Source organism: Ranitomeya imitator, chromosome 7 (assembly GCF_032444005.1).
Source record: "Ranitomeya imitator isolate aRanImi1 chromosome 7, aRanImi1.pri, whole genome shotgun sequence".
NCBI lineage: Eukaryota > Metazoa > Chordata > Amphibia > Anura > Dendrobatidae > Ranitomeya > Ranitomeya imitator.
Genome location: NC_091288.1, coordinates 215884281 through 215911250, shown reverse-complemented (window position 1 = coordinate 215911250; position 26970 = coordinate 215884281). Strand labels below are relative to the sequence as shown.

The 26970-nt window shown below is 45.4% G+C and overlaps 1 protein-coding gene across 1 annotated transcript in view; it reads left to right on the top strand.

The window, feature by feature from the left end:
• The first annotated feature begins 1014 nt into the window (after nt 1-1014).
• The window catches only part of LOC138645493 (uncharacterized), a 51708-nt gene continuing 25752 nt past the window's right edge, over nt 1015-26970 (top strand). Inside the window, exons 1-6 of the mRNA XM_069734857.1 lie at nt 1015-1131; nt 13583-13915; nt 15365-15661; nt 19193-19477; nt 19642-19728; nt 21532-21900. Coding sequence (XP_069590958.1) covers nt 1032-1131; nt 13583-13915; nt 15365-15661; nt 19193-19477; nt 19642-19728; nt 21532-21900 — 1471 coding nt within the window. The 5' untranslated portion in view covers nt 1015-1031. The remainder of the gene's footprint in view (nt 1132-13582; nt 13916-15364; nt 15662-19192; nt 19478-19641; nt 19729-21531; nt 21901-26970) is intronic.

Sequence of the window (26970 nt, the reverse complement as noted above, 5' to 3'; positions counted from 1 at the left end):
GCATTAGCTACCATGCGGTATAATGACCCCTGCATTAGCTCTCATGCTGTATAATGGCCCCCGCATTAGCTCTCATTCTGTATAATGACTCCCGCATTAGCTCTCATGCTATATAATGGCCCCTGCATTAGCTCTCATTCTGTATAATGACCCCCGCGCATTAGCTATCATCTATACATATAATCGTCTATGGGTCACGTTTGTCTGTCTGTCTGTTTGTAACGGAAATCCCGCGCCCAGACCAATCAGCGACGGGCACAGTCCGGCCGCGAATTCGCCCTTTCTACTCTCCGTCAGTGCCCCCTCCATACTCCCCTCCAGTCAGCGCTCACACAGGCTTAATGGCTGCGTTACACCGCGTTATGCCACGGTGTAACGCAGTCCGTTAACGCTGCTATTAACCCTGTGTGACCAACTTTTTACTATTGATGCTGCCTATGCACTATACACGAACGCAGTGTGAACCCAGCCTTATCAGGAGAGGAGCAGCGTCCTGCCGCCTCCTCCCTGCACAGTGCAGACACCTGTGGCCAGTACAGGCAGAAGTGTGAGCTGTTACTACCAGCACTCCTGTCCTGCTCCGGATGCCGGAAGAAGCAGCGCCATGGTCCTGACTGCTCTGCAGCAGACAGGCTCACAGACACTGAGCGTGCAATGTGAGAGTGTCTGCTGTATACTGGATACAGCAAACAGGTACAGTGTCGGCAGGGGGAGGCATATGCTACTGCCTCTCTGGCCACTTGTGTCTCCCTGCTCTACCATGGAGCTTAACTATATTGGTGGGTGCACTCGGATATAATTAAGGGTAGTGTAGCTCAGGGTGGGTCCCTGTGAGTGGTGGGGTCGGGGCGACCGCACCCACTGTCCCCCTGGTAGCTACACTACTGATTCCCCCCCAGATCATGCAGGCTGCCTTCATCCACTCATTATGTCTCTTACATGGGTGCTTGCAATCCTGAACCACTCATATGAGGTCTCCCAGCCCTGTAGGAGGAGACAGGGCGGTGTAACTGGCTGTGATGTGAGTGACAATGGTTTGTAGGACATCTGCGGGGAACTGCTCCTTTCCTTTATTTCCTGTGGCCATGTCCTCCCTGCTCCTGATCCTGCTGCTCCTGGTGACAGCTGCGTGTGAGTATGGCTTTAATGAGGATGCATCCATTCTGCAGACATCTGCACATACTATGATGACATCCATATAGTCTGTATAGGGTCTTTTCCCACATTCATCGGATTCCTCCTGAAAGGGTCTGACTGTATATACTATACACTTGTACCTCCAGACATGACACTGAGTACTGGCTGCCACGGTCAGGTGTCTCATGCAGCGTGTCATCGTTGATATCACCAATGACAATGATGTCACAGGTTTTTTAATGTTAAATGAAAATTGTACATGGCATGATGAATTGATCATGAGACTATGGCATTGTTATATTTTGGGGAATACAATGATTTTATTCATTCATATTCCCATCTCCAAGATCCTATCCCAAGGGGTAAGCCATACCTCCCAACTTTTGAGGAAGGGAAAGAGGTACAAAGTTAGCGGCGCGCTAAGCGCCACGTCAAATTTTAGGCCACACCTCTGACCACACCCATTTTGCAACTAGTCACGCCCCAACCACACCCATTTAGCACTTCTGATCACAATGTTTCATAAACAATAATTATAAACAAAAACAAATATGTCCACACAGTGCTCCACACTGTATAATGGCCACACATGATGCTCCATACTGTATAATGGCCCCACATGATGCTCCATACTGTATAATATTGTAACATAGTAACATAGTTAGTAAGGCCGAAAAAAGACATTTGTCCATCCAGTTCAGCCTATATTCCATCATAATAAATCCCCAGATCTACGTCCTTCTACAGAACCTAATAATTGTATGATACAATATTGTTCTGCTCCAGGAAGACATCCAGGCCTCTCTTGAACCCCTCGACTGAGTTCGCCATCACCACCTCCTCAGGCAAGCAATTCCAGATTCTTACCGCCCTAACAGTAAAGAATCCTCTTCTATGTTGGTGGAAAAACCTTCTCTCCTCCAGACGCAAAGAATGCCCTCTTGTGCCCGTCACCTTCCTTGGTATAAACAGATCCCCAGCGAGATATTTGTATTGTCCCCTTATATACTTATACATGGTTATTAGATCGCCCCTCAGTCGTCTTTTTACTAGACTAAATAATCCTAATTTCGCTAATCTATTTGGGTATTGTAGTTCTCCCATCCCCTTTATTAATTTTGTTGCCCTCCTTTGTACTCTCTCTAGTTCCATTATATCCTTCCTGAGCACCGGTGCCCAAAACTGGACACAGTACTCCATGTACGGTCTAACTAGGGATTTGTACAGAGGCAGTATAATGCTCTCATCATGTGTATCCAGACCTCTCTTAATGCACCCCATGATCCTGTTTGCCTTGGCAGCTGCTGCCTGGCACTGGCTGCTCCAGGTAAGTTTATCATTAACTAGGATCCCCAAGTCCTTCTCCCTGTCAGATTTACCCAGTGGTTTCCCGTTCAGTGTGTAATGGTGATATTGATTCCTTCTTCCCATGTGTATAACCTTACATTTATCATTGTTAAACCTCATCTGCCACCTTTCAGCCCAAGTTTCCAACTTATCCAGATCCATCTGTAGCAGAATACTATCTTCTCTTGTATTAACTGCTTTACATAGTTTTGTATCATCTGCAAATATCGATATTTTACTGTGTAAACCTTCTACCAGATCATTAATGAATATGTTGAAGAGAACAGGTCCCAATACCGACCCCTGCGGTACCCCACTGGTCACAGCGACCCAGTTAGAGACTATACCATTTATAACCACCCTCTGCTTTCTATCACTAAGCCAATTACTAACCCATTTACACACATTTTCCCCCAGACCAAGCATTCTCATTTTGTGTACCAACCTCTTGTGCGGCACGGTATCAAACGCTTTGGAAAAATCAAGATATACCACGTCCAATGACTCACCGTGGTCTAGCCTATAGCTTCATAAAAACTGATTAGATTGGTTTGACAGGAGCGATTTCTCATAAACCCATGCTGATATGGAGTTAAACAGTTATTCTCATTGAGATAATCCAGAATAACATCCTTCAGAAACCCTTCAAATATTTTACCAACAATAGAGGTTAGACTTACTGGCCTATAATTTCCAGGTTCACTTTATAAGCCCTTTTTGAATATTGGCACCACATTTGCTATGCGCCAGTCCTGCGGAACAGACCCCGTCGCTATAGAGTCCCTAAAAATAAGAAAGCATTAAGCTACTTACTGGTAGCGGCATTTTTCGGAGGCCCATGACAGCACTACGAGAGAGGATCCGCCCTTCAGGAACAGGAAACCTACAGATACAAAAGGGCGGCACCTCTCCCCATGCATCAGCTGTATTTCAGAGCTTGAGAGGACTACCGCGGTTAGTGGTACACAAATATACATTATATACAGTTTATATACAAAACAATCCTATTGTATCGAACTAGATACCACTCGTGAAATCTATCATTATATACACTATAGGAAGTGCTACCCCCACGTGAATAGGGAGGGAACTAAGGGTGCTGTCATGGGCCTCCGAAAAATGCCGCTACCAGTAAGTAGCTTAATGCTTTATTCGGACTCCCATGACAGCACTACGAGAGATTTACAGAGATGTAAGCTACCTTAGGGAGGGACTATAGTCTGTGGCACCCTTAACCCAAAGGAGAGATCAGAGGAGGACCCCAAATCCAACCGATAGTGTTTAAAGAAAGTGGAAGGAGATGACCATGTGGCCGCCTTACATATTTGCTCCACTGACACTCCAGATCTCTCTGCCCAGGATGACGCCATGGCCCGGGTGGAATGTGCCTTTAGATTCTGCGGAGCTGGCCCCCCACCTGCTGTGTAAGCTAGAGAGATAGCTTCTCTAATCCATTTGGCTAGTGAATATTTTGACACTCTAAATCCTTTCCTTGGACCTTGGAAGGAAAGAAACAGTGCTCCATCTTTCTTCCAATTATCAGTAGCTGAGATATACTGAAGGAGAGATCTCCTGACGTCTAACGTATGAAGCTCCTGCTCTTTAGGATTAGAGGGATTAGGAATAAAGGATGGCAAAACTATCTCCTGTGATCTATGGAAACGTGTCGCTACCTTCGGCAGATATGCCGGGTCTGGTCTAAAGGCCCCTTCACATTTAGCGACGCTGCAGCGATACCGACAACGATCCGGATCGCTGCAGCGTCGCTGTTTGGTCGCTGGAGAGCTGTCACACAGACCGCTCTCCAGCGACCAACGATGCCGGTAACCAGGGTAAACATCGGGTAACTAAGCGCAGGGCCGCGCTTAGTAACCCGATGTTTACCCTGGTTACCATGCTAAAAGTAAAAAAAAAAAACAAACACTACATACTTACCTACCGCTGTCTGTCCTCCAGCGCTGCGCTCTGCTTCTCTGCTCTCCTCCTGTACTGTCTGTGAGCCGGAAAGCAGAGCGGTGACGTCACCGCTCTGCTTTCCGGCTCACAGCCAGTACAGGAGGAGAGCAGAGCACAGCGCTGGAGGACAGACGGCTGTAGGTAAGTATGTAGTGTTCGTTTTTTTTTTACTTTTAGCATGGTAACCAGGGTAAACATCGGGTTACTAAGCGCGGCCCTGCGCTTAGTTACCCGATGTTTACCCTGGTTACCAGTGAAGACATCGCTGGATCGGTGTCACACACGCCGATCCAGCGATGTCAGCGGGAGATCCAGCGACGAAATAAAGTTCTGGACTTTCTTCAGCGACCAACGATCTCCCAGCAGGGGCCTGATCGTTGGTCGCTGTCACACATAACGATTTTATTAACAATATCGTTGCTACGTCACAAAAAGCAACGATATCGTTAACAATATCGTTATGTGTGAAGGTACCTTAAGGACTACTCTGTCTGATAAGATCTCTGTGTATGGAGGAGCTCTGGAAAGTGCCTGGATATCCCCTACCCTGCGAGCTGAGGTTATGGCAATCGGGAAGGCTGTCTTAAGTGTCAACATTTTGATCGAGGCCTCTTGCAGAGGTTCAAAGGGGGGTTTTGTTAGAGAGGACAGAACTAAATTTAAATCCCATGGAACTGTTCTATCCTTATATACCGGTCTAGATCTACTCACTGCCTTCATAAACCTCGCTATCCAATAATTGTTAGCTATATTGCATGAAAACAGGGCACCCAGAGCTGAAACCTGTACTCTAAGGGTACTAGTAGAGAGTTTTAACTCGAGACCCCTCTGTAGGAACTCTAAAATTTGTTGTATTGGTACCCCGTCTCGGATGTCAAATCTTGAACAAGACAAGAACTCCCTCCAAGTTCTAGAGTAGATTTTTGTAGTTATTTGCTTTCTACTCTTTAGGAGTGTCTCGACTAAATTTGGAGAGAAGCCTTTCCCCACTAATAGTGACCGTTCAAACTCCACGCCGTTAAATGGAGCGCTGCCACTTGTGGATGGGAGATTGGTCCCTGAGAAAGCAGGTTCGGGATCTCTGGTAGTACCCAGGGAACCGATACAGACATTGTCTTGAGCCAGGCAAACCAGGTTCTTCTGGGCCAAAAGGGGGCGATAAGGATGACTTTCGCTCGATCTTCCCTGATTTTCCTCACCACTAGAGGAATCAGGTTCAGTGGTGGGAAAGCATAGGCCAGTGGAAAATCCCATTTTATCAGAAATGCGTCCACCGCCAAGGGATTCTTCCTGGGATTTAGCGAGCAAAAAAGTTTTACTTTTCTGTTGTTTCTGGTGGCGAACAGGTCTACCACTGGTTGACCCCATCTGCCGACGATCAGATTGAAAATGTCTTCGTTGAGAGACCACTCTCCTTGTCTTAACACGTTTCGGCTGAGGAAATCTGCTGCCACATTTGCCTCAAGGGAGGAGGACCTTTATACATACCACGCGCGGCTTCCGGAGACAGGACACCCCCTGGCGACCGCACCACGCTGATCAGACACTGCCGTGCAGCCCTGCCAGAGCCACCGTGTCTGCTTCAGGTACCCCGCACCGGCCGAGGTAGGAGACCCCCTCGCTACCCGAATCGGTCCGGCCGGCCTGGAATCTGCTAGCAATCTTCTTGTAGGATCCAGTCCCTCCAGGAACAGGAAACCAACTGATGCATGGGGAGAGGTGCCGCCCTTTTGTATCTGTAGGTTTCCTGTTCCTGAAGGGCGGATCCTCTCTCGTAGTGCTGTCATGGGAGTCCGAATAAATAATGGTTTATCTATTACATTACTTAGTTCTCTTAGTACTCGTGGGTGTATGCCATCCGCACCCGGAGATTTATCTATTTTAATCTTATTTAGCCGGTTTCGCACCTCTTCTTGGGTTAGATTTGTGACCCTTAATATAGGGTTTTCATTGTTTCTTGGGATTTCACCTAGCATTTCATTTTCCACCGTGAATACCGTGGAGAAGAAGGTGTTTAATATGTTAGCTTTTTCCTCGTCATCTACAACCATTCTTTCCTCACTATTTTTTAAGGGGCCTACATTTTCAGTTTTTATTCTTTTACTATTGATATAGTTGAAGAACAGTTTGGGATTAGTTTTACTCTCCTTAGCAATGTGCTTCTCTGTTTCCTTTTTGGCAGCTTTAATTAGTTTTTTAGATAAAGTATTTTTCTCCCTATAGTTTTTTAGAGCTTCAATGGTGCCATCCTGCTTTAGTAGTGCAAATGCTTTCTTTTTACTGTTAATTGCCTGTCTTACTTCTTTGTTTAGCCACATTGGGTTTTTCCTATTTCTAGTCCTTTTATTCCCACAAGGTATAAACTGCTTACAGTGCCTATTTAGGATGTTCTTAAACATTTTCCATTTATTATCTGTATTCTTATTTCTGAGGATATTGTCCCAGTCTACCAGATTAAGGGCATCTCTAAGCTGGTCAAACTTTGCCTTCCTAACGTTCAGTGTTTTTGTGACTCCCTGACAAGTCCCCCTAGTGAAAGACAGGTGAAACTGTACAATATTGTGGTCGCTATTTCCTAGATGCCCGACCACCTGCAGATTTGTAATTCTGTCAGGTCTATTAGATAGTATTAGGTCTAAAAGTGCTGCTCCTCTGGTTGGATTCTGCACCAATTGTGAAAGATAATTTTTTTTGGTTATTAGCAGAAACCTGTTGCCTTTATGGGTTTCACAGGTTTCTGTTTCCCAGTTAATATCCGGGTAGTTAAAGTCCCCCATAACCAGGACCTCATTATGGGTTGCAGCTTCATCTATCTGCTTTAGAAGTAGACTTTCCATGGTTTCTGTTATATTTGGGGGTTTGTAAGAGACCCCAATGAGAATTTTGTTACCATTTTTCCCTCCATGAATTTCGACCCATATGGACTCGACATCCTCATTCCCTTCGCTAATATCCTCCCTTAAAGTCGACTTTAGACAAGACTTTACATAGAGACAAACCCCTCCTCCTCTCCGATTTTTACGATCCTTTCTAAATAGACTGTAACCCTGTAAGTTAACTGCCCAGTCATAGCTTTCATCTAACCATGTCTCGGTTATTCCCACTATGTCAAAGTTACCTGTAGATATTTCTGCTTCTAGTTCTTCCATCTTGTTTGTCAGGCTTCTGGCGTTTGCGAGCATGCAGTTTAGAGGATTTTGTTTTGTTCCAATCTCTTTGCTGTGGATTGTTTTAGAAATGTTCTTACCTCCCTTCTGAGTATGTTTTCCTGGGTCTTCTTTGTTCGAGTCTAATGTTTTTCTTCCCGTCCCCTCTTCTCCTAGTTTAACGCCCTCCTGATGAGTGTAGCGAGACTTCTGGCGAATGTGTGTTTCCCAGGTTTGTTGAGGTGTAGTCCGTCTCTGGCGAGGAGTCCATCGTACAAGAAATTCACACCGTGGTCCAGTGTACTGGCCCCACGTGATGCTCCATACTGTATAATGGCCACACATGACGCTCCATAATGTATGTATAATGGCCACACATGATGCTCCATACTGTATAATAGCCACACATGATGCTCCATACTGTATAATCGCCCCACATGATGCTCCATACTGTATAATGGCCCCAAATGATGCTGCGTACAGTGAACTGGCCCCACGTGATGCTCCATACTGTATAATGGCCACACATGACGCTCCATACTGTATAATGGCCACACATGATGCTCCATACTGTATAATGGCCACACATGATGCTCCATACTGTATAATGGCCCCACATGATGCTCAATATTGTATAATGGCCCCAAATGATGCTGCGTACAGTGTACTGGCCCAACGTGATGCTCCATACTGTATAATGGCCACACATGACGCTCCATACTGTATAATGGCCACACATGATGCTCCATACTGTATAATGGCCCCACATGATGCTCCATACTGTATAATGGCCCCAAATGATGCTCCATACAGTGTACTGGCCCCACGTGATGCTCCACACCGTTTAATGGCCACACATGATGCTCCATACTGTATAATGGCCACACATGATGCTCCATACTGTATAATGGCCACACATGATGCTCCATACTGTATAATGGCCCCACATGATGCTCCATACTGTATAATGGCCCCAAATGATGCTGTGTACAGTGTACTGGCCCCACGTGATGCTCCATACTGCATAATGCCCACACATGATGCACCATACAGTATAATGGCCACACATGATGCTGCATACTGTATAATGGCCACACATGATGCTCCATACTGTATAATGGCCCCACATGATGCTCCATACTGTATAATGGCCCCAAATGATGCTGCGTACAGTGTACTGGCCCCACGTGATGCTCTATACTGTATAATGGCCACACATGATGCTCCATACTGTATAATGGCCACACATGATGCTCCATACTGTATAATGGCCACACATGATGCTCCATACTGTATAATGGCTCCAAATGATGCTGCGTAGAGTGTACTGGCCCCACGTGATGCTCCATACTGTATAATGGCCACACATGACGCTCCATACTGTATAATAGCCACACATGATGCTCCATATTGTATAATGGCCACACATGATGCTCCATACTGTATAATGGCCCCACATGATGCTCCATACTGTATAATGGCCCCAAATGATGCTGTGTACAGTGTACTGGCCCCACGTGATGCTCCATACTGTATAATGGCCACACATGACGCTCCATACTGTATAATGGCCACACATGATGTTCCATACTGTATAATGGCCCCACATGATGCTCCATACTGTATAATGGCCCCACATGATACTCCATACTGTATAATGGCCCCAAATGATGCTGTGTAGTGTACTGGCCCCACGTGATGCTCCATACTGTATAATGGCCACACATGACGCTCCATACTGTATAATGGCCACACATGATGCTCCATACTGTATAATGGCCACACATGATGCTCCATACTGTATAATGGCCACACATGATGCTCCATACTGTATAATGGCCCCAAATGATGCTGCGTACAGTGTACTGGCCCCACGTGATGCTCCATACTATATAATGGCCACACATGATGCTCCATACTGTATAATGGCCACACATGACGCTCCATACTGTATAATGGCCACACATGATGCTCCATACTGTATAATGGCCCCAGATGATGATGCGTACAGTGTACTGGCCCCACGTGATGCTCCATACTGTATAATGGGCCCACATGATGCTTCATACTGTATAATGGCCACACATGATGCTCGATACTGTATAGTGGCTCCACATGATGTTCCATACTGTATAATGGCCACATGATGCTCCATACTGTATAATGGCTACACATGATCCTCCATACTGTATAATGGCCACACATGATCCTCCATACTGTATAATGGCCACACATGATGCTCCATACTGTATAATATCCCCACATGATGCTTCGTACTGTATAATGGCCACACATGATGCTCCATACTGTATAATGGCCACATGATGCTCCATACTGTATAATGGCCACACATAATGCTCCATACTGTATAATGGCCACATTATGCTCCATACTGTATAATGGCCCCACATGATGCTGCATGCAGTATACTTGCCCCACATGATTGTCCATACAGTATAATCGACCCCCATTTGATGCTTTGCACAGTATAATGGCCCCACATGATGCTGGGTACAGTATAATGGCCACACATAATGCTGGGTACAGTATAATGGCCCCACACGATGCTCCATACAGTATAATGGCCCCACACAATGCTGGGTACAGTATAATGGCCACACATGGTTTCCCCACCCCCATCATTGCCTTCTCCATCACTACACACACACACACACACCTTTCACCGCGCACCCTCGCAGCAGCCGGCAGCTTCCACTCCCACGGCGCTGAATGGTGTCATCCAGCTGCGCCGCTGACTGCTCACGTCGCTGCAGCTGTGATACACCACTGATAAAGACCTCTCCGTGTCCCCTGTGCCAGTCAGTGTCAGAGCGAGGAGCAATATCTGCCCGATCCGACACAGCCAGCGTCCACTCCGTACACCTGCGACTCTGCTCCATACACCTCGTACACACACGACTCCGCTCCATACACCTTGCACATGCGGCTCCGCTCCGTACACCTCGTACACACACGGCTCCACTCCGTACACCTCGTACACACACGGCTCCGCTCCATACACATTGCACACGCTTCTCCGCTCCGTACACCTCTTACACACACGGCTCCTCTCCATACATCTCGTACACACACGGCTCCACTCCGTACACCTCGTACACACATGGTTGCGCTCCATACACCTTGCAGATGCGGCTCCGCTCCGTACACCTCGTACACACACGGCTCCGCTCTGTACACCTCACACACACGGCTCCATTCCGTACACCTCGTACACACACAGCTCCGCTCCATACACATTGCACACGCTGCTCCGCTCCGTATACCTTGCACACACATGGCTCCGCTCCGTACACCTCATACACACACGGCTCCTCTCCATACATCTCGTACACACACGGCACCACTCCGTACACCTCGTACACACACGGCTACGCTCCATACACATTGCACACGCTGCTCCGCTCCGTATACCTTGTACACACATGGCTCTGCTCCGCATACCTCGTACACACGTGGCTCTGCACCATACACCTCGTACACACACGACTCTGCTCCATACACCTTTCACACTCTGCTCCGATCCGCACACCTCTTACACACATGGCTCCGCTCCGTACACGTCTTAGGCTAGTTTCACACTAACGTTTACCTGATCTGCGGCGGGCTGTGGACTTCCTCCGTGAAGCCCCGCCCTCGGCCGCACCTCCGCCTACTTCTGCATGCGGCCTGGATGCGGCCTGCGTACCTATCTTTAACATTAGGTACGCAGGTCGTGCCGCTATATGCGGATGTTTCAGCATGTGTCGTTTTGACGATGCAGCGACCAGCTTAGGACGCAGCCTGTAGCATTTTTTTTTCACCGCATCATCAAAATGACGCATGCGGAAGCATCCGCACACAGCTGCACGACCTGCGTACCTAATGTTAAAGATAGGTACGCAGGCCGCATCCAGAAGTAGGCGGACCTAGCGGCAGAGGTGCGGCCGAGGGTGGGGCTTCACAGAGGAAGTCCGCAGCCCGCCGCAGATCAGGTAAATGCTAGTGTGAAACTAGCCTTACACACACGACTCTGCTCCATACAACTTTCACACGCTGCTCCGATCCGTACACCTCATACACATGCGGCTGTGCTCCGTACACCTTGTACACACGGCTACGTTCACCTCTTACACACACGACTCCGCTCCATACACCTTTCACACGCTGCTCCAATCCATACACCTCGTACACACACGGCTCTGCTACATCCACACTGTAAACACCTCCTAACCTCACACATACACTTACCCTCGTCCAGCGCCATGACAACCTGTACACGAAGGGCCTCCCGATCATGTGACCCCCTGACTCCTCCCATCCTGTGACTTCATCACAGGTCCTGTGCGCACAGAGCAGCCAATATGTGTTGTGCTGCTCTGCGGGTGCAGGGACTGAGGGAGCTGACCGGGTGATATTACACACCTCCCAACCAGTGCGGAACAACTAATATCCCGCCCGGGATTGCGGGGCTGACTGTCAAAATCGGGACAGTCCCGCTGGATCCGGGACGGTTGGGAGGTATGGTCAACTTAAGCTTTATAAGTTTTGAACATTAAAGCCCATCATTACAGCCAACCAGTAAATGGGTATACATTACAGACAGGCTTTTTTAGGACATGGGGCTATGGGAGATGGATGGCATCAGTCAGATGTGCACGGATATATTGCTCCTAAGTAAGCAGATCCTCATAGTCAACGTTGTGGACATGGTGGTGTAAACTCACTCACTTTTCTATTTATGCAGCTTTTACAACTGTTTTGACTGTTTCTAAATATATTATTGAAAAGTTGTTTTGCTTCTCATTTTTACTTGTGGTGATGTGAACCTAAGATATATGTATTTTATTTACATTTGTTTGCAATATTATTTTTTTTTATATTCAAACACAACAAGCGCTCTCAGCCACTCCTGCTCTCACTGTTGTTAGTGGCAGCAGGCGTGGATGATGAGAGCGCTAGTCCCAGCAGCCGACATCCGATCACAGCTGCGGGCTCACACTGCTATTTGACAGCGTGGGAAGTGCCGCTGTCTGACCAGAGGTGATGATTTTACCACCAATCAGAAGCGGTGTTTGCCGCGCTGTCATGCACATGATAGCACAACAAACAGCCTGTGTTCGGGCTGCCGAACCTGAACAGTAATGCGGACTTCCGGGTGAAGTCCGTGTTCGGTGTCCGAGCCCGAACAGTAGGTGTTCGGTAAAGATGCCGAGCTTTACTGTTCAGGTTCACCCATCTCTATTCACAATCTGTCATTTTGTCAATGAGCATTTTCCACTGATATTGGTGCATCCGCGGAATCCCCAAACACAAGGAAAAACCTTATCATGCATAGTGGTGGATACTGCATGGCTTTTCCCAGGGCAGCATATGCGTTCATTCTCTAATCCACATAGAGACTGATGAAGGGCAACTTAGAGACTGAAAAGTCTTGTATTTTCCGAGTTACAGATTGAAAAGTCTTGTATTTTCCGAGTTACAGACCCGAAACATCTCGAATTTTTTAAATATTTTTAACAATAAATTCTCATCCTTAAGAATCACGTTTGAGCGCCAAGTTTTTAAATACGGTTTATGGTATACTATCCTACTTATGCACCAACTTACCGAAATTGCCATGTTCTACTTTTTTTATTCATGACTCTATCGCTACAGTCTGGATGTGTAGTTTGAAGCCCCCCTTAACAGCAGTCTGGATGTGTAGTTTGAAGCCCCCATAACAGCAGTCTGGATTTGTAATCTGGAGACCCCCTTATCAGCAGTCTGGCCGTATACACTGAAGCTCCACACATAAGATGATATTATAATATTGCAGTACAATCACTACCAACCACTAGAAATGTCTGTGTCACACACTGTCGGATATTGTGGCTCTTTTCCCCTGGTGTCACCACAAACTACATTGTTCTGCCTGAAGATCCTAATTTATTATAGTGATGCATACAATATCGCTCTGTAACAGTCTGTAATGGTCTATAATGGTCTGTGTCTCCCAGGTGCTCAGTTACAGGTCATCACCTCCAATGCTCCCATTACGTCTGAGCCCGGGACCACGGCGGTCTTGCACTGCATGTTTTCTTCCGGTGTGACACCTGTGGATCCTGCGCAGGTGCGCGTGTTTTGGAAGCATGACGGAAAAAAAGTGTTATCATACGTGGACACAATCACTGCTTTCAGACCTGGTGCACACATTTCCGAAGAACGGCTGGCGAAGGGAGAAGTGTCACTATCTCTACCAGTTGTCACGCAGGACGATGCCGGTCTATATTCCTGTAGTATCCTGCTAGGATCGGAGGAGGTGACACACGCTGTCAATCTGATTGTTAGTGGTAAGTGTCCCGTCACGTTCTAACTCTATTAAGTGTGATACTCCAAATTACACCAAAAATGTTTTGATTATATTAAAATTATAAAAACTTTAGCTAAACAAGATAAAGAGACAGACAGACAAATGATAGAGACAGACAAACAGAAAGACAATAGAGACATAGATGTTTTAATAGTTTGCTAACATTCAGTCAGAGTGGCAAGATTTTGACCTCGTGCAGACATAGTGAGCTGTAGTGTGTTGATCTGTTGTATATGAAAACACGTATTGCCTTCATGTGTTAATGCCATTGATCGTAATAATGGGGTGCGACCTTCCTGAGGTGCTAAGGATTGGAAAGTCTGATGTCATCTGACAATCAATTCCCAACATCTTCCAACTCATCATCTAGAAGGCCAGTAAGGTTACTGTCCTGAAGGTCCCACGCTCTGAGCTTTCTTATAAATGTAAAGTGTTTCCCAGATATTGATGGGCAGGTCTTATAACTACATCACTGTTATTCGATGCACGGTGGACCTGCTGCTAGTTATGTACTGTAGATGTCTATTAAAAGCTTCTTCCCATCTTTTTAGATGGACATTGTGGGATTGTGCTTGTAACATAAAAGCACTTTTGCAGTTTACTGCCTATTAACGTTTGCAGCCGTTCTTGAGATATTAACACTTTTCTTTTGTTTACACTTTGTTGCCTGTAGTTAAAAACGTTATTTGTTTTAGTTGACTCACCGGACTTGAACCTGTGATCGTCTGATCACATATCCTAAACACTGCAATACAACCGTGCAATATACAGTTCAAATCACGGTCTCACATTCACGGGAGTACCAAGATGGCAGGGACCGAAGCCTTCAGCAAGATCCGTGATGCAGTGATAACCCGTTTGTGTTTCTTGACCACGTCATAGGGGCCAAGGGAAGCGAGTGCTTCGGCAACAGCTCCATTTAAAAGCAGCTGTCAGAGATTGATAGCAGCATCTAAATGATTAACAGCAGCGATCAGAGCTCAACTCCAGTCACTGCTGTTGGAGACATAAGTCAGTTATGTCTACTGGGTGTGAAGTGGCTCATGTCCTGAGCCCCCTCCAGACACGGTGACCCTAGCGCTGATGTATATGTATGCCATTTTGTACTCAGGGGTTAGAAGGAGGCTGAAGGAGACGCCCAACTATACAGTTTTCTTGACACAACTGAAGTGAACTTTTTGTGCAAATCGATAAAATGCAAATATTTACAACCTTCCAAATGCGTTTTTCATCTTGACAAACATGCCCTTATCAAAAAGATAAGTTTCTAGTTTTTTTCTATGTAATAAATAACTACATTGTGAGAGATCTTTATAGAAATCTTATTTGAGGGGCAGTGGCTCTCTTATTAATAATAATAATAATAATATTACCATATATATTACTACATCATTATTCCTTCTTGATCTACATGTTGTCTTTTCTCCAGAATTTCGTCACATAAGCCTTGAAGGAACCACAGTCGTTATGAACAAGTCTAATGAGTTGCAGTGTTCAGCAAATAACCTGTCATCTCCTGACGTTACGTTCCAGTGGATGAGAGACGGAGCGGTCCTCAGCACCTCCGCCCCACAGCGGGTAGAAGGCGATGACACTCTCGGCTTTACAGTGCGAAGTTCCTTCTGCTTTACTCCTGTCCTTGGGGATGACAAGGCTCATTACTCCTGTGAAGTTGTGCCAAAAATATTTCCTCCACTCAAGAAAACATTTCAGCTTACCTTCGGAGGTAAGATCCCAACACTTTGTTACATGCAGTGGGGAAAAAAGTATTTAGTCAGCCACCAATTGTGCAAGTTCTCCCACTTAGACAGATGAGAGGCCTGTAATTGACATCATAGGGAGACCACAACTATGAGAGTCAAATTGAGAAAACAAATCCAGAAAATCTCCATGTGTGATTTGGAAGATTTATTTTGCATATTATGGTGGAAAATAAGTATTTTGTCATTAACAAAACTTCATCTCAATATTTTGTTATCTATCCTTTGTTGGCAATGACAGAGGTCAAACATTTTCTGTAAGTCTTCACAAGGTTGCCACACACTGTTGTTGGTATGTTGGCCCATTCCTCCATGCAGATCTCCTCTAGAGCAGTGATGTTTTGGGCTCGTCACTGGGCAACACGGACTTTCAACTCCGTGCAAAGGTTTTCTATGGGGTTGAGATCCGGAGACTGGCTAGGCCACTCCAGGACCTTCATACGCTTCTTACGAAGCCACTCCTTCATTGCCCTGGCGGTGTGCTTGGGATCATTATCATGCTGAAAAGACCCATCCATGTTTCATCTTCAATGCCCTTGCTGGTGGAAGGAGGTGTGCACTCAAAATCTCACAATACATGGCCCCATTCAATGTTTCATGTACCCGGATCAGTTGTCCTGATCCCTATGCAGAGAAGCAGCCTCAAAGCATGATGTTACCACCCCCATGCTTCACAGTAGGTATGGTGTTCTTTGGATGCAACTCAGCATTCTGTCTCCTCCAAACACGAGTTTTGATTCTACCACACAGTTCTACTTTGGTTTCATCAGACCAAATGGCATTCTTCCAATACTCTTCCAGATAATCCAAATGTACAATCTGCAGGCTTAAGCAGGGGGACACGTCTGGCACTGCAGGATCTAGTCCCTGGCGGCGTAGTGTGTTACTGATGGTAGCCTTTATTACGGTGGTCCCAGCTCTATTTAGGTCATTCACTAGGTCCCCCCGTGTGGTTCTGGGATTTTTGCTCACTGTTGTTATGGTCATTTTGAGCCCACAGGGTAAGATCTTGCATGGAGCCACAGATTAAGGGAGATTATCAGTGGCCTTCTATGTCTTCTGTTTTCTTATTATTGCTCCCACAGTTGATCTCATCACACCAAGCTGCTTGCCTATTGCAGATTCAGTCTTTCCAGCCTGGTGCAGGGCTAGAATTTTGTTTCTGGTGGCCTTCGACAGCTCTTTGGTCTTCACCATAGTGGACTTTGGAGTGTGACTGTTTGAGGTTGTGGACAGGTGTCTTTTATACTTATAACAAGTTCAACAAGTTCAAACAGGAGCTATTACTACAGGTAATGAGTATAGGACAGAGGAGCCTCTTAATGAAGTTAAAGATCTGGGAGAGCTAGAAATCCTGCAAAATAAATCTTGCCAAATCAGACAAGGTGATTTTCTGGATTTTTTTCTCATTTTGACTCTCATAGTTGTGGTCCACCTATGTTGTCAATTACAGGCCTCTCATGTTTTTAAGTGGGAGAACTTGCACAATTGGCGACTGACTAAATCCTTTTTTTCCCCCACTGTATTTCTCCATGAAACTGAATAGTATCAGAGTAATCACAGGATAAAGTTACCAGATATTAATACAATGATGAAAAGCAAAGAAAACCTCACAGGTAATATCTCTGCAATGGAGAGAAAAACATACAGGTCCTTCTCAAAAAATTAGCATATAGTGTTAAATTTCATTATTTACCATAATGTAATGATTACAATTAAACTTTCATATATTATAGATTCATTATCCACCAACTGAAATTTGTCAGGTCTTTTATTGTTTTAATACTGATGATTTTGGCATACAACTCCTGATAACCCAAAAAACCTGTCTCAAAAAATTAGCATATCAAGAAAAGGTTCTCTAAACGACCTATTACCCTAATCTTCTGAATCAACTAATTAACTCTAAACACATGCAAAAGATACCTGAGGCTTTTATAAACTCCCTGCCTGGTTCATTACTCAAAACCCCCATCATGGGTAAGACTAGCGACCTGACAGATGTCAAGAAGGCCATCATTGACACCCTCAAGCAAGAGGGTAAGACCCAGAAAGAAATTTCTCAACAAATAGGCTGTTCCCAGAGTGCTGTATCAAGGCACCTCAATGGTAAGTCTGTTGGAAGGAAACAATGTGGCAGAAAACGCTGTACAACGAGAAGAGGAGACCGGACCCTGAGGAAGATTGTGGAGAAGGACCGATTCCAGACCTTGGGGAACCTGAGGAAGCAGTGGACTGAGTCTGGTGTGGAAACATCCAGAGCCACCGTGCACAGGCGTGTGCAGGAAATGGGCTACAGGTGCCGCATTCCCCAGGTAAAGCCACTTTTGAACCATAAACAGCGGCAGAGGCGCCTGACCTGGGCTACAGAGAAGCAGCACTGGACTATTGCTAAGTGGTCCCAAGTACTTTTTCTGATGAAAGCAAATTTTGCATGTCATTCGGAAATCAAGGTGCCAGAGTCTGGAGGAAGACTGGGGAGAAGGAAATGCCAAAATGCCTGAAGTCCAGTGTCAAGTACCCACAGTCAGTGATGGTGTGGGGTGCCATGTCAGCTGCTGGTGTTGGTCCACTGTGTTTCATCAAGGGCAGGGTCAATGCAGCTAGCTATCAGGAGATTTTGGAGCACTTCATGCTTCCATCGGCTGAAATGCTTTATGGAGATGAAGATTTCATTTTTCAGCACGACCTGGCACCTGCTCACAGTGCCAAAACCACTGGTAAATGGTTTACTGACCATGGTATTACTGTGCTCAATTGGCCTGCCAACTCTCCTGACCTGAACCCCATAGAGAATCTGTGGGATATTGTGAAGAGAAAGTTGAGAGACGCAAGACCCAACACTCTGGATGAGCTTAAGGCCGCTATTGAAGCATCCTGGGCCTCCATAACATCTCAGCAGTGTCACAGGCTGATTGCCTCCATGCCACGCCGCATTGAAGCAGTCATTTCTGCCAAAGGATTCCCGACCAAGTATTGAGTGCATAACTGAACATTATTATTTGATGGTTTTTTTGTTTGTTTTTAAAAAACACTTTTATTTGATTGGATGGGTGAAATATGCTAATTTTTTGAGACAGGTTTTTTGGGTTATCAGGAGTTGTATGCCAAAATCATCAGTATTTAAACAATAAAAGACCTGACAAATTTCAGTTGGTGGATAATGAATCTATAATATATGAAAGTTTAATTGTAATCATTACATTATGGTAAATAATGAAATTTAACACTATATGCTAATTTTTGAGAAGGACCTGTAAATGAAAGATTTTCACCTCTTCTGTTTTTTTGGGTCCACCTTTGGTTTCGGCTGGCTCAAAATACTTTCCAAAATTTGTTTGAAACTGATCTAAAAATGCAAGGCTGGCAATATAAGAAAGGTTGAAAGCATCAGTTACTTTTGAAGGCCTATTTCTATATTAAGGCATTTCTAGTGAAATGTTTTACTTGTGAACCTCATCTTCATCTCTGGCCTATTCTATCCCATTGTTTCACAGTGCAGCCAGAAGTCTTCTTCTACCTCTCAAGCAACCGTGAGGAGAATTCGTCCTTGGTCTGCCTGGTGTCAGGCTTTTATCCTGATGATCTGAACCTCTCCATGAAGAAAGGTGGAGAACTCTTGGGTTGCAAGATCAATAAATGGAGAAATTTTAATGGCACCTATTCCCTGGAGGTCATGTACCGGACCAATGTGACATATGCCGATGGCAACATTGATTACACTTGCAGCGTCCATCATTCTACAATACGAGAGGGTAGAACTGAAAAGCTGAAGTTTCTGCGTGAGTTTTCAATAGTTTTATGACGTTAAATGAAGATATTCTACCATATACTAAATTAAAAATCATAAACCCCTGTCAGCATTAGTTAATTTTTCATATTAGCTAGTCTTGATTGTTTTTTATGGACACATATTACATTACTAACTAAATGTCTCTTCTTGCAGTTGATACTCAAATACCAGCACCGTTTTTGATCTTTATAACTTCCATCTTCTTACTATACGCGGGAATTAAGATTTTCTGGACACAAGGTAAAACAAACCCCAAAACTGGATTCAAAATGTAACATGGAATTTGCAACTTAATGTACTTATCATTTGCATGTGGTGAATCAGACCATACTGAGACTAGCTATGGTGCGTCCCATCCACAGCACACAGAGGTATTAGGGACTCCGGCTTTCCTATCTCTCTGCAGCACTCAGCAGCATGCTGGGAATTATACAACACTACTGAGAAGTGCAGCTGTGAATCAAGCACTTGAGAGGCTAAAAAGCTGCAGCCCTATCTCTGTCTCGCTCACTCTGCTCCCTCCTCTCCATAGATTTCTATAGGCAGCTGTAATCTGGTGCCTTAGTGAGTTTTCGGCACCACTGTGGAATCGGTAAGCCAAACCACCAACTCCGACTCCTCAATTTCTTTGATTTCCAACTCAAGCTCCGACTCCACAGCACTGCCTCACTGAGCGTGTACATAAAAGTGCAGCACAGATTCATCTCATATAAACCCAAGATCCTGATATCAGGAATAGAAAACAAATAAGACATTTCACAACTTTCCCAAATTATTATGAAAACATTTACAGCACATCCTGCACCAAACCCAATTTATTATTATTTTAGGAGTCGGAGTCGGCCCATTTTATTCTGACTCCACCAAAATGGACACCGATTTAGACCCCACAGGTGGGCAGGTTCACAATGTGATTAACCCCATATCTGCTGATTTATAGCGTTTTTTTCATTGTTATGCCACAAGAGCGCTGCAGCCAATCAGTGGACGATAATGGGCTGCAGTGCTCACACTACCACAGGTGTCTGACTTTATCCCAATGGAAGTGAGAGTATATGATGCGAATAGCGGGTGTTGATTGTTATGCCATGTGAGTCCTGCAGTCAATGTGACGCGCGCCCACAAGAAACCCGATGCCAAAATAGCTGGAATGGAGCAGGTGGGGGATGTGTGTATAAAGTGTTTATTTTACATAGGGAAATTTTATATTTAAGCGGGGTGTCACAGTAATGGGCAATGATTATCAATGTTTATTCAATGGAATCTGTCAGCAGGTTTTTGCTATGCAATCTGAGAGCAAAATGATGTAGGGGCAGAGAGCCTGATTCCAGTGAGGTATCACTTAGTAAGCTGAGTGCTGTTGGTTCAATAAAATAGGTGTTTTATCAGCAGGAGATAATTACTACAGGACAAGGTGTCTTGTGCCTCTTGGTCCCCCCCCCCCACACAAATATAGTGCTACGCAGCTGACAAGTACAGTATACACAGGAAGCTGCCAATCAATGGTGTGGGCGGAGTTATACACAGGAAGCTGCCAATGGTGTGGGCGGGGTTATACACAGGAGGCTGCCAATCAATGCTGTGGGCGTGGTTCTACACGGGAAGCTGCCAATCAGTGGTGTAGGCGGGGTTATAATGTGCTCAGCATTTTGATCTCTGTTGGATCTGCAGCAGAGAAAACTGTGATTTTATCACAACTTCTGCACCCAGTTAAGTAAGTGACACATCCCTGGAATCAGGGTCTCTGTCCCCACATTATGCTGCTCTCAGATGAGGCAACAACAAAAAATTCCCTTTAAAGCAAAGAAAGAGCATCATATCCTGAGGGGGAGAGCTGCAAAAACCACAGGAAAACATCTGCCAGAGATGAAGTACACAGTAAATGCAGGTCAATAAAGAGGTTAGAAATGCAAGGAAAATTGTAAAAACAAACTCATGCTAATTTAATTTGTCAGAACTCAATAGTCTGGAGAACACTGTGATAATATGTCCCAATTGTGCCGTGTTCTAATTTTCTGCCTTGAATCTTATATGTCTTTCCAGTGAGTGACATCGTGGGTTGGAAAGACTGGACAGAAGGCAGCATTGCTACTCTGAAGTGTAGTATTACAGGCCGATACTCAAAAAACATAAGTGCAGTGTGGCTGGTCCGACAAGGGGACAAGGAGATCGAAATAAAAGAGAAACAGTCGCTGCACCCGGCCGGGGACTACAAAGTGATGCAGGAACAGGATTCCTACACATGCATGAATATCGTTAAGAGCAAATTTGTGGGTGGACTACGCCACTCGTTGTGCTCGACCCTGAGCTTCCAGGTGCACAAGCAGCGCCATCACCAGGCTGAGTTCATCTGTCGGTTTATGAAAGCTGGAAAAGTTCTGCAGGAGAAGAAGTACTTTGGAACTGTCCTGGGTAATTATCTGTCTCTGTGGATTTTACTGTGGAGTTTTCTGCTGCCGGAAAGTCCCTCAAAAGATCATCTTGGGCTTCTTTCACACTTCCGTTTTTACAATCTGCACAGGATCCGTCAAAATGATGGATCCTGTGCAGATTGTAAAAAACGTGTGCACTGGGCCCGTTTTTCTGACAGACCCGTCGAGGCTATGTGCACCTGTTGTGTATGCGTCTTCGCAGCGGTTTTCCACTGTGAAAACGCATACACAACACAACCCATGTTATAAATAAAAAACAAAATAAAAAAATTGCAATATTCTCACCTTCCGGCGTCCCGCGCAGCGTTACCGATGGTTGCGATGCTCCCGTCAGCTGCCGTTCCAGTAATGCCGGGAGCATCGGTAATGCTGCGCGGGACGCCGGAAGTGAGAATATTGCAATTTTTTATTTTGTTTTTTGTTTTTAGCATTATATCATTTTACTATTGATGCTGCATAGGCAGCATCAATAGTAAAAAGAGAGGGTGAGCGAGAGAGAATTTCCCTGACTGGAAACTCTTCCGCGCATGCTCAGTTTGAAAGACGCCATCTGTTGCCGGATTCCTGCTTTTCAGTGAGCGACGGATCCTGTGCCCATAGGCTTCCATTATAGCCAACGACGGACAGCGCAGGATCCGTAGCTGAGCGATTTTCCGACGTGCAGAAAACGTTCCTCTGTGCTTTTTCTCCGCCCGACGGACAGCAATTTTACGATGGATCCAGTGCACGACGGATGAAACGTGTGGCCATTCGTCACAATCCGTCGCTAATAAAAGTATATGGGGAAAAAAATGCATCCTGCGGGCAAAATCGCAGAATCCATTTTTTTCACAAAACGACGCATTATGACGGGAAATGAAAGACGGAAGTATGAAAGAGGCCTTCCTTACAGTATTTGCTTTTCGTGGCTTGTCAGCGTTTCATCAGTGAAACCAATATGTAAACATCCCTAACCCAGGTGTCAGTATTTTCAGCAAAGTATTAAAAGGAATCTGTCATATGTAATCTGACAGCAGCAGGATGTAGGGGCAGAGACCGATTCCAGTGATGTGTCACATAGTTTACTGCATGAACCAGTTGTGATAGAATCACAATTCTCTGCTGTAGATCTAGCAGAGCTCGGAATGCTGAGCCCTGTATAACTCCGCCCACACCACTGATTGGCAGCTTTCTATCAATAATTCCGCCCACACCACTGATTGACAGCTTTCTATGAATAACTCCGCCCATACCACTGATTGGCAGCTTACTATGAATAACTCCGCCCACACCACTGATTGGCAGCTTTCTATGAATAACTCTGCCCACACCACTGATTGGCAGCTTTCTATGAATAACTCTGCCCACACCACTGATTGACAGCTTTCTATGAATAACTCCGCCCACACCACTGATTGGCAGCTTACTATGAATAACTCCGCCCACACCACTGATTGGCAGCTTTCTATGAATAACTCCGCCCACACCAGATTGGCAGCTTTCTATGAATAACTCCGCCCACACCACTGATTGGCAGCTTTCCATGTACACTATGTAGTGACAGTAATGACTCAAGCTCTGAACTGAATTACCTTGCATGTCTTTTACTCCATTCATTGTCAGCAAGCAACCTGAATGGTATCTAAGTCATTTTATCTCCGGCATTCAATCCTGCATGTATCTAGATTTGTTAGCCATCTTAGTAAGCCTTTGTTTTTGTATATAGATATTGACCTCACTTCTGCTTGTCCTTATGCAGAGAGATCACATAACTGTTTTCAAAGTGGTTTATGATCCATGTAGGCCTGGACATTTGTTTATCTGATCACTACATTTATTGTGTTCTGCTGTCTCAACTGAGTTAGATTGATTGCTAACGAGAGGGAGGAAAAAAAAAGTGAGATCTAAGAGCTAGCCTTCTATAAATTTAGACATAGTTTGAGGATGCATTCGTGCACTATTATTCATGTACATTTATTCAAAGAATTTTTTTAAAAGTACTGGCAGTTATAACATGGCAGTTAGACAGGGCAGGAGACAGGTAAGAATCTAAATATATTCCCTGTTCATTTGGAACAGAACAAATATTCACTATATGCATTTGTATAATATATATCCTGGCTGCGGCATTCACTCACATTCACCGCCCTTGCATAAACTCTTTACACTCCATCCATATCGGCCCCTCTGTCCTTTCCTCTCCTATGTATAGCACTCATGCTCTGTTCACACTGCTTAACAGCGCAGATCCATTCAGTCCCACCATCCAACACAAGAGACGCTCTCACAAATCACTTAACCATCTGCTCACTCTTAATATCCTCCTTCTCCTAGTCGCTGGAGACATCTCTCTCAACCCCGGCCCCTCATGTTATAGCCAGTCAAACCTCCCAACTGCTACACTCAGAAACCCCTCTACCATTATTAATATTCCATGCATGTGAGTCGCCCACAGGGCAGTGGGGTACTCGGTACCGGGTCCGGTCGCAAGGGGGGATGTCACGGTGGCTGCGACCCAGTCCGTGGCCCTGGGCCTCAACATTAAAGGGGAAAATGTTCAAAGTTTGTCGTGACGCCACCTGTGGAGTTCGGTCAGTAGTAGGACCGATGTTGCACTAAAGGGGTCCCCTGGGGGATGTTGCGGCAGCACAGATGTTACACTTCCCACAGGTGAAGCGGGGTCCCTGGGGGTCCTATAGTGTATGGCTAGGATGATATGTGCCGGTGAATAAATGCAGTCCTCGTTGGCCCCTATCTCCTCCATCTCATGTCCTGATTCTGCACTGAAGCATTACAATGAAACTTTGCAAAGTGCCCTGGATGAAATTGCACCTCCTATACATAGAACAGCTCGGCACTGTCACGGGTTCCTTCTCCGGAATCACACAATCAACAGAGCAAGAGAATAGTGAACAATTCCAGAACCTTTATTTAGGCAAAACACGAAAGGTCCATATAATCCACCACACTGAGGATACAACAGTCCAACAATGCAGCACAGAGGATAACAGTCCATATTCCCTTCTTTCTCTCTCTGACGTGCTGTCTTCACATCCTGGGTTCCACACAGGATCTCTATTCCCCCCAGCTCCTGTCCTCTCCTTATGTCCAGTAGTAGTCAGAGAGGTTGGGGTGGTTTTCAGGCCTCCCACACCTGACAAAGGTAAAATATAAATATACACAAAATGATACCCACATAACATATCACACCATCACAGGCACAGATGGCGACAACCGTGGCACACGCTGCAAACACGTTTCCTGCAGCGGTGCTCCAGGTGCGGCAAATGTCTGTGGAGAAAATCTAATCTACCCGAAGATTTCATCCATTATAAGTTCATGCTTAAAACATACTACACCGTCCTTCACCTCTCCAAACAAACCTATTTTAACACCCTCATCACCTCGATGTCCAATAACCCTAAACTTCTCTTTGACACTTTCCATTCCCTACTCAACCCAAGAGCGCAGGTCCCAACCACGGATCTCCGCGCTGACGATCTGGCCAATTACTTCAAAGAAAAAATTGACCACATTCGACAGGAAATTATCTCCCAATCTCTTCATACCATGCACTGTCCTCCCTCCCCCACTGCATCCAGTTCACTCTCTGACCTTGAACCAGTTACAGAAGAAGAAGTAATCATGCTTCTTGCATCTTCTTGCCCAACCACTTGCACCAGTGACCCCATTCCATCACATCTTCTCCAGTCCCTTTCCCATGATGTCACCTCTCACATAACAAAAATATTCAACCTTTCTCTCTCTTCCGGTATTTTTCCCTCCTCATTTAAGCATGCCATCATACATCCATTACTTCAAAAACCAGCCCTTGATCAAAACGGTGCCGTTAATTATAGACCTGTCTCTAATCTTCCCTTCATCTCTAAACTCCTCGAACGCCTGGTCAACTCCCGTCTTATCCGCTATCGCTCAGATAACTCTCTTCTCGACCCTCTTCAATCTGGTTTCTGCTCTTTACACTCTACTCAAACTGTCCTCACTAAAGTCTCTAATGATCTACTAAAGCGAAATCTAATGATCACTACTCCATGCTAATTGTCTTGGATCTCTCAGCAGCATTTGACACTGTGGATCATCAGCTCCTCCTCACTATGCTCCGCTCCATCGGCCTCAAGGACACCATTCTATCCTGGTTCTCCTCCTATCTCTCTGACCGATCCTTCACTGTATCTTTTGCTGGTTCCTCCTCCTCTCACCTTCCCCTTACTGTTGGGGTTCCTCAAGGATCAGTCCTAGGTCCCCTCCTCTTCTCTTTGTACACTGCCCCAATTGGACAAACAATCAGTAGATTTGGGTTCCAGTACCATCTCTATGCTGATGACACCCAATTATACACTTCTTCTCCTGATATTACGAAGGCCTTTTTAGTAAACACCAGTGATTGTCTTACCGCTGTCTCTAACATCATGTCCTCCCTCTATCTGAAACTGAACCTGTCAAAAACTGAACTCCTCATGTTCTCTCCCTCTACTAACCTATTTTTGCCTGACGTTGCCATCTCCGTGTGTGATTCCACCATTACTCCAAAGCAACATGCCCGCTGCCTTGGGGTCATCCTTGATTCTGACCTTTCATTCACCCCCACATCCGATCACTGGCTCGCTCTTCTTACCTGCATCTCAAAAACATTTCTAGAATTCGCCCTTTTCTTACTTTCGACTCTGCAAAAACTCTTACTGTTTCACTTATTCATTCTCGTCTGGACTATTGTAACTCTCTACTAATTGGCTTCCCTCTTACCAAACTCTCCCAGCTCCAATCTGTCCTGAATGCTGCAGCCAGGATCATATTCCTCCCCAACCGTTACACCGATGCCTCTACCTTGTGCCAGTCATTACACTGGCTACCCATCCACTCCAGAATCCAGTACAAAACTATTACCCTCATCCACAAAGCACTCCATGGCTCAGCACCACCCTACATCTCCTCTCTGGTCTCAGTCTACCACCCTACCCGTGCCCTCCGCTCCGCTAATGACCTCAGGTTAGCATCCTCAATAATCAGAACCTCCCATTCCCGTCTCCAAGACTTTACACGTGCTGCGCCG